This window comes from Atta colombica, unplaced genomic scaffold (genome assembly GCF_001594045.1).
Source record: "Atta colombica isolate Treedump-2 unplaced genomic scaffold, Acol1.0 scaffold231, whole genome shotgun sequence".
In the NCBI taxonomy this organism is placed as follows: Eukaryota; Metazoa; Arthropoda; class Insecta; order Hymenoptera; family Formicidae; genus Atta; species Atta colombica.
The window spans coordinates 227,004-236,504 of NW_017259329.1; the positions used below are offsets into that span (position 1 = coordinate 227,004).

The 9,501-nt window shown below is 32.4% G+C and overlaps 1 protein-coding gene across 1 annotated transcript; it reads right to left on the minus strand.

Annotated features, from left to right (window-relative positions):
• Positions 1-4,711: 4,711 nt before the first annotated feature.
• On the minus strand, positions 4,712-7,844 carry LOC108688386 (DNA ligase 1-like). The gene is made up of 5 exons (XM_018194629.1): positions 7,349-7,844; positions 5,918-6,191; positions 5,469-5,746; positions 5,167-5,398; positions 4,712-5,087 (listed from the first exon to the last, which is right to left on the minus strand). Exons 1-5 carry the CDS (start codon positions 7,541-7,543, stop codon positions 5,026-5,028), a joined length of 1,041 nt encoding a protein of 346 aa, XP_018050118.1. The 5' UTR covers positions 7,544-7,844; the 3' UTR covers positions 4,712-5,025.
• Positions 7,845-9,501: the final 1,657 nt, after the last annotated feature.

The following is a 9,501-nucleotide window of genomic DNA, read 5'->3' on the forward strand; positions in this document are numbered from 1 at the left end:
TATATATATATCTTTCTCTTCTTATCTTTACGTTACAGTCAATATTTCGAATGCGATCAAAGTCCTCGTGTGTACCATAGTTGTGAAACTGTTGCTACATGCGTCCAAAATAGGCCATCGTAATTGCGCTGTCATTATTTCGATGCACAAATTAAAAATGTATTTGCAAATTTATGTGAATTTTACGAATCCGAAAGACCGTCGATTGGTCCTGAAAAATGAGCGGCACACTACAGATTTATGATAATCAAGCATATTGTGCTGGCATGTCCATTTGCTATGCCCAGTTTGAAAATGAGATGAGTTGAGACTCTTTTAAATAATAATACAATTGTACATCATCGGTGTTTCTATTTGATCTATTCAAATCTATTGTATGTCATGAGATTTAACTCGTATCATTCAGAATAAATAAATCGCATACGTATTATCGGACGCTGATCGATTCTTTTCAGAGAACTATCCCTAAGCTCTGAATCCTTGCCGCCGCAGAATCCGTGTCGATGAACGTATGACGCAACATTGCACATTAATAATAGCATTGCTCGTTAATATACATATGTACAGTGGCAATATAATACTTTCTCGAGTTTCTAGTTAGTTCATCCACCACGTCTTGCACTTTTTCGTTACTATTTAATTGCGATTCACTATTTAATTGCGTCACTATTTAATTGCGAAAATCTTTCCCGTATTCTACACGTGAGAGAGAATATCGCTCTCTCCACTGAAATCTCGTGATAATCAACGTTCCAATTCCATCAACATTTGTCGCGAATACAAGTGCCAAATTTGCACTTTGTATTTGGAACATTTCTAATACTAATGAAAATTTTTCTCATTGTTAGAATTTTTATACAAATTAACACTTTTCAGAAATACTGAAAAAGTTTACATTTTTCATATACATAAACTCTGAAATATTCTAAGATTTTCTTGTTCTTTAATTTCTGAAAAAATTTTTTTCAAATTTTATAAAATTTTATCAAAAATTATAGAATGAGAAATCTTAAATACTTAGAATTTACATACATGAAGAATTTCAGAAAAGATGTAGATCTACCAATTTTTTCGATATTTTTAAAAAAACTTTGAAATTTACATAAAAATTATAAAAAATTATATAAAAAATTTTAAGAAAAAAGGGAACGCGAATTCAATACGTTTCGCCAAATTCGATCGCAATTTCGTCACGAATCCCATGCAATGTAAACGACGAACATTGTTTTGGAAAATTTGGAACATTGTTTAGAAAAATATGCTAATTTCTTTCTCATAATTCGAAAGCTGTTCGTCCAATCTCTACTTGTTCGGTCTTCTCTCTGTGCGAGTGTAAATACTCTGCTAAACTAGTCCGTTAAACTATAAATTGGTTGAATCATTACGAACAGTATTAAGTTATTCTTCAAGCTTCACGAATATACTTCACATACTATTTCTTCACAACTAGTAATTTTATGCCTTTTGTCATGGATCGTAACTTATTTTGTTATAGTAGACGATACAACAAATTGCGATTTACAATTATAATTAGATCATTAAATAATTTAGTATTTTTGCACTAAAACAAATCGATACTGCTCGTAATATATGTATCTTTATCTGCCGTTTCAACTCCCGCGGTACACGAAAGATACACATTCAGCTTTATTGCATACAGATTCGAAAAATAATTTTATAACGGTTTCGGAAAGAGAATTTAACTCTATTGTGTAAATTAACTCAGTTATTTGGTTAGCTATTCAGACAATCGCTAATTATTATCGTTGAATTGACATTCTTCGATGATTACAATGTCGCAAAGAATCAAGCGATGAGAGGAAATTTAAGCAGTCCTGTTATTGCTTAAATAAAAGACTTGTACGTCCTTACAGAAAAGACAATATTAAGAGGCCGATTTTTCTCCATAAAGGTGTAAAAGAAAGAGCGTTTTTTATAGATTTTGATTTCTTGAATACGATAATATTAATAAAAAGTTCGGGATCGATAAGGACCCTGAAAATTGAGCATGAACATAATATATTTTGAACAAATTTCAATATTCTTACTTACTTTTCAAGATGTTTCCCAAATGTCACGAACTTTTTAATAATTTTATCATATTCAGGAGATCAAAATCTATGAAAAATACTATTTCTTTTACTTATATCGTTTTGGGCAAAAATCTGTCCTTTTTTGGAGAATATTAAAAAAGATTCGATTTTACTAAGAAATTGCTACAGAAAGCGATTAATTACTTATTTTGAATATTAAACACTGTTATTCAATACTTTTATTAATCAAAATAATTTCCAATATTAAATTGGATATATGTAAGAGAGAGCAGCCGTAAATAGCGTTGCTAAATTTCTTTTGATACGAATTTCCACGAATTATTGTATGAAATTCAGCTTCAAATATGATCTAAAAAAGAGGTGATATTTGCTTTTGGCACGGGACGTATACAATCGACAAGCAATTTGGTATATATATGCGTGACGATACAATTCTTGCTGATTTAAAATTCAAGCTCGCTCAATGTATTCAATGAATTATTTTTTACTCTTTTCTTCCTTTCTGTAAACTTTACGGCAATGCGGAATTCTTTTGCCAATGTAACGGTAGAACTTCCATCTTGCACGATGGTCTCGTATGCGAGTGTGTGTACTTACGAGAATATATTACTATAAAGTATACAAAATATGAATGGCTATTTGAATAGGATAGAGGTACTTTCTCCCCAAGATTCCTTTCTATACATAAAAGCTACGAGTGATTTCAGCGTTAATTTGCAACACTCAAGCAATGCTCAGGTATAATATTCTTATCACAATATTGTCATACATCTCAAATCATTTCACTCTCTTCCTCTTTCACTAGCTCTCTTTTTAAAATTATCGATACATGAATTTTACGCAATTTTTAACAGACATTTTTCTTAATTCGTAAATTATTTAGAATAAAACGTTATCATGTACACAACAACGATAATTATTTGCTTATTCATTCAAATCGTTCTTTCTCGTAATCTTTTACACACATACACACACACACACACACACACACACACATGTATGTATATGTATCCATTTTTATTCTGTTTCTGATAAAATATAAGTTAAAACATTCTTTGAGAGAAATCTGACTTTTCCGATATCTCCAATGTATAACATTCTTGTGTGCAGCACTCGTTTTATAGAACTTAGCATCCAATAGCAATAAAGGAATTATTGATAACACATTCTGATAATAATGTTAATAAAGTATATATATATATGATAAAATCTTTCTGTAAATTATTTTTAATGTCATTAAGAAATTGATGTATTATCTCTCCTGCATAGTATGAGAGATGAACGATTGATTTATATTCATAAACGATAGTTTTGATGTCGGTTATCATTCGTCTCGGTTATTATTCAATTATCGCGTGACGATATGTCACGAATGTTTAAGAAAACTGTTTGTAATATTTGAGTTGACAAAAAAATTCAATTGTATAAAAAAAACTATACAAAAATATCATTTTAGTGGTTCTCGTATCTCTTTTCTACCTTTTTTATGAAGACATGAAGTTATGAGATCTATTAACTATAATAATTATAATAATTATAAAATTATCTTAGTAATATGTTCTGTGACTTGATTACAATAACATAAAAACATAGTCAAAAAGTAATATATTAGACTTCGATTTACGTCTGCAAATAAAATTGTTAACCATCTCGATGCATGATGAAAATAAAAATATATACATATACTTTTCACCTCTGAAAGTATTCAACAAGAAATCAATATTTCTTCATAACGTTTATATAGGTACAAATATCTATGTCGTAAAAATTTTGAATCATTTCCCCTTGCTTTCTGTCGAATAAATTTTCTTTTACTCGAAGTTATTGTTAGATTTTCACCGACATGAGTACAACAGCATTAAATAATTAACAAATAATTATCCGTGAATCATTGTAGGATATAGCACGAACGTAGATTTTGTCTCTCTTAATTTCAACATGTATATATACATATTCTGTTGCATAATGTACAGCAGAATATAAATCAGGATCTATTAAAGTTAATCATTGTCGTTATCACATGTATGACTTCTACTGCCATAAATATATGTAATGTTATCTACATCCATCCATAAAACTTATATTGCTGATGTACATAAATATGGAAATACATTAATTATTACAAGAGATAGATTCTTGAGTATTTGTAGCAGAAAATAATGAGTCACTAAGCGCGACTTAATCGTGTAGAAAAATATGATTTTTATTAAAATCCATTCTACACGTCAGCAATATAAGTTTTTATCGTCTCTAAAGATTGTCCTGCATTATGAATATTACCGAGAGATGTACTTTCTATGTTTGCCTTTCAACCGTTCATACAAATACATATATAAGATGTCAATGAGAAGAATCGGCATTTAAGTAACAGCGAGATACAATAATGCGCATAATTATTGTTCTTAATCTAGAAATATAGCATGGTCGTACAAAATATTCTTTGTAAGATTATTAATTCGTAAAGACGCAAAACGTAAATGGCATAAGTACCATTCAGAACTTATAAAACTATGATACATATCCTCTATATATATATATATATATATATATATATATATATATATATAAAGTTACATTACACAAATAAAATATAATACCCTATTATGGATATGCGAAAAGGTATCTATGAAACTTAATATGTATACAAGAATTGCCTGAAAATTATGACTTATGTCACTCTTGTTAAATGCAAGATAGTGTGGGTTACAAGAAATGAAAAACATACAAAAAAATCTTCGTATTTTCATGTCATTTCCAAGTCATGACAACTAAAAAGTCGTAATTGAATAACCTAAGTTTGATTGATGTTATGTACAAGGGAAAAGGAACGATTTGGTCAGGTGGTGATTAACAAGTCATTTGAAACACACCTGATTTGCCGAAAGCGACAAACGCCCTTTGGACCGAATAGAATTCTCACTCTATTCTTTTTTGCAAGGAGTAATATCATTAGCGTTATACGCAATTATCCTCAATTATCTTTACGAGCCTTTTTTTTACTTTTTTTCTGTGGTTTTGCTTCTGTCCAAACGTCTAGAACACAAATTACAAGTAATTTAAATAAAATTACACAATTCGAAAATCTCGTAATTTCCTCGTTAATGCAACAAACCTCCTAATTCGTCGAATACGACGGTTTTCTCTTGTTTTTCTACCACTTTATTTTCTTCCACATTGTTTACTTTCTCGGCATTCGCTGGCTTTTTCTGCTGCTCTTCCGCGGTAGGCTTATTATCTATCTTTGGTGTAGATGGTACTGAAGCGGGTGTGTTCTCGCCTTCAGAAGTTTTCTTATTCTTTTTTGATTTTCCAGATTTTTTCTCTTCCTTCTCGACTTTTTCGATCTGCGATCAAATGTTTCATTTATGGATTATCAACAGAAAAGTTTTAATACTATGTAAAATAAAGTTATACCTTGCTCTGTTCTTCTTTCTGTGGCTCCTTAGTTTTATTTATCTCTTCGCTGGAAATAGATGTGAGAATCACTTCCATTTTCTCCTTTTCCTTGAGCTCCTTATTTTCAGTTTCCTTGGCAATCTTATCCTTAATCTCGGGCTTCTCTTGTTCTTTCTGTTTAGCTTCATTTATTAAATCAGTCTTCTTAGGAGCTTTCTTGTTTTTCTTCGAAGGAGATTCTTCTTCCTTCTTCTTGTTCTTCTTATCCTTGCGTGAATAAGCTTGCTCCCAATCTCCTGTTATCAATTATTAATGTTGACAACGATAGATAACGACTTAAAATAATTGCACGAAAATGTATCTTATTTACTTATGCTAATATATGTAAATTTTACATGTATTAGCATAAATAGATAAGATATGTTTTGTTTGTGCAATCACTTTGAACTTATTGCAAATCAACTAACCATCGTCAAAATCCACTGGTTTTTCCTGGAATAAATTCTTCAAATTCTTCTTATTCTTCGTCTGCTCAACTTTATTCTCTTTGCCAGCCTTAGTCAATAGTTGTTCCTTTTCCTTCTTAGTACCAAAAATCTTGTTGTCTTCTTGTTTACGCTCTTTTAATTTACCCTCAACATCATCTCCTTTGGTAGCTTTCTTAGGAGCTTCTACTTTTGTTGCTAATGTCTTTTTAGCTGGACTTGTTTTCTCAGATACAACTTGTCCATTAACAGCTTTCTATAACAAAATGTATAATATACTTGATAAAGTTGTATATAGTATATGACATCTAATATTAAAATGTAACACAACTTTTTATAACATTGAAAGGAGTATATAAATAATACTTTTATCATTTGTCAATAAAATTAAATATTAAATTAACATTTAAATTAAATAAAACTTACATACCCTTTATTATATTTATTGTTAAACAGAGTTCTCTTTTTTATCACATATGTTCATTTAAAAGTTCATTTAAAAATAGATGGTCTAATTATAAGTTTTATTTATTATGAAGAGTCCTAAGTATTCTAAAAAATTTTTAAGAATAATTCCTCACATTTAATTCAAGATGAAAACTTTATATGAATCATATGTCCAAAACGACGTAGTTTCAAAGATACCCGATATTAAGGTTGAAGAAAAACTTTCATTTTTTCCAAAAATGTTGAAAACCACTCAAAATATTTTAATGAAACTTTGAATACGCTTCAAGAGCATTAAGACTAATCTTTTGGGATTATATATTATTTTTTTATTTAATAATAGACAGACCCAAAAAAAGATATGCAGGTACCTCTTTGAAAATAAGCTATTTGAGACATATGGTCACATAAAAGGTTTTCGTCTGAATTAATTAACGAATCACTCTCAAAATCTCTTGGAACATTTAAGGAGAATCCTATATAAATGTCATATTTAGTGTCAAAAAAGCTATAAGTATTTAAGTATTAAGGAGTAAGCAATTTTAAAAAGAGAAAGAGAGCAAATAATTCGGTAGAAAGTGTTGATAAAAAGATCTATTTAGCAGTGAACGGCAAGATCGTGTGAGCAATATCCCGGTCTGGGGACACGATGGGAAACGCCACGGACCACGCTGACAAAGCAAACAGATTTCGTCGCGGCGTTACGTCACGAACAGGAAGGGAGAGGGGGGGAGGAAAACAGCCACCTCGCGAGATCACCCTCTTGAACCAGAGGGACCAGCTGATTAGCGGGTGTGTGTGCGTGTGCATCGACTCGCGCCCACAAGCGAGCCACCATATGGTGGGTGAACGTGACGTGTCTATGGGGAGAAAAGAACATGGAAGCAAAGGAAAGACACAGAAGGAGAGAGGAAAGGAGAGTGGAGAGAAAGGAGAGAGGTCAACGTCGAACAACGTTTTACTAACCTTTTCACGGATCTTGCCACGCTTCCTGGAAAGTTTCCGGTCCACATCGGAGCCCGAGGAGAGCTGCGCAAACGGCGGCTGCTCGGCTTTCTTGAAGCCAAAGGCAAATACGAGAATGGCGCATATCAGCACGATACCCACAGGGATAGCGTACACGTATTGCGAATGCTGCAGCAGCAGACCGATGTGATCCATAGCGACGCACGGAATGCGTTGTTCGCAGCAGAAGCAATGAGCGTGACGACCGGACAACCTGTGCGCGTACCCGCCCCGCGGCAACAATATGCAGACGACGCACGAACGATGACAACGGTGACGACACGATGACGACGTTGAACTAGACGGCTGACACGACGTGGCGCGCAAAGCGCAAACCAGATCACTCAACAATGTGGCATGCGCGTGCTCTGGTGGAAGCGCGGCGAACTACAGTCTGCCAGGTGGCCGACCACCGAGCGCTGACGCGGCTGTGACGCATTCGCGACCACAATATATACAGTAGCGCAACTCTCCTGATTTTGTTTCCCAAAATAGAGTGCGCATGTGCGAAATAAGTAAGTTGCCCAGTAACGTTATTTAAACTTCTATCTCACTTCTTCCTTTTTCTGGTTCTCTCTTTCAGGATCACTTAAATATGTTTCTCTTTAAACGATTTAAGTAAATTATTTGTTTTCCAGCTGGATTACTTTCGTTTTAGCTAAAAAAATCTGCGTTTTGTGTGATGCAATTCTAATAATTTATTAAAACACAAGTGATTTAGCAGAAAAACAAACATCGTGTACTGTAGTCATTAATTAAAATATTTTTACAGTATAATACATTCGTATCATACAACATTTACATAATTTTATATCTTCTTATTTTTGTATTTTTTTATTTTGCAGTGCATTACAATTATAAATCTATTTCTTTTAATTTTATTACATTTAGATTAAATTTCAATGTACAAACGACTAGAAAGAGAGAGAGAGAGAGAGAGAGAGAGAGAGAGAGAGAGAGAGCAACTGAGAAAGAAATTCAGATGACACTACTGGGGAACTTACTTACTTCGTGCATGCGCACTTCATTTTGGAAAACACTAATAAAGGTACCGACAGAGTTGCGCTACTATATATATTAGATGTAGTAAAAAGAAATCCATTATTTTTCCATTCAATTTCATGCAAAAATAATGGATTTCTTTTTACTACACCTAATACTATGTCGCGGCCACTTGCGGCTTGCGGCTCATCAAACACGCCTCGCACTTGCACATGCGCATTGTTTACAGCTTAGCGCGCAGTGCTGTAGCCATTAGGTTAGGTCCACATGGCATCATTACATTAAAGTAATGATACCATGTGGATCACGAAGTCTGCGTGCCAAACCAGACAACAAGGAGGTGCGAGAAATCTCAAGAAAATAGAAATGAGGTAAAGTATTTTAGGTCAGAAAATGAATCACAATAGATAGAGTCAGAAAAAAGGCCCACACAAAAAGATATGTATTCGAAAATTTAGAAGATCTTGGTTAGACGAAAATATCTTTAAAGATTGGTTGGCAGAGAATGAATAAAGCTTGGCGTAAAATTTGTAATATTTTACTTAAATGTTGTCGATATAATTTATCAAGGCATGCCGAATAGTTTCTCATATAGATAATGTAAATAGTGTTAATGTAGAAATTGATATCTCACAATAAGAGGTATGTCTAATTTCTATATATTTATAATTCTACTTCTCTTTGGGGCGATTAAGGACGCCAGTTTCATGAATGGATTAGATATACTAACGTTTTAAATTACGCTCATGCGCGAGGGGCATGTCTGACTGGTCTGGCAGCACTGCCTTCAAGATGCCGCGCCGCACCGCATGCGCAACAACTTCACAAGGGTGCCGCGCAAGAAATACGCAGTTTTTCAAGATAATATTCGATATTAAACTTTAAATAATAAAATTTAAATAAATATTGGATTAAATATATATAAATTAAATACAAGTTATGAATATAAAATTAAAAAACAATAAAATTTTTCATTTAATTAAATGATTCCTTGATGAAAATTTTTCTTAAAACTTCATATAATTTTTTAGAATGTAAATTTTAGAATTACTGAATAATTTTATAATTTTGTTTAGAAACTCCTCTGATTTTTTTAAATACATAATTGGGAG

What these genes read in the sequence shown, in the direction of transcription:
- LOC108688386 (XM_018194629.1), bottom strand. Translation starts at nt 7,543, where the DNA reads ATGGATCACATCGGTCTGCTGCTGCAGCATTCGCAATACGTGTACGCT. An exon ending in GTGGCAAGATCCGTGAAAAG is followed by an intron (nt 6,192 to 7,348) that starts GTTAGTAAAACG and finishes ATTTTGTTATAG; the next exon opens with AAAGCTGTTAATGGACAAGT. An exon ending in CGTATTCGACGAATTAGGAG is followed by an intron (nt 5,088 to 5,166) that starts GTTTGTTGCATT and finishes TTTGTGTTCTAG; the next exon opens with ACGTTTGGACAGAAGCAAAA.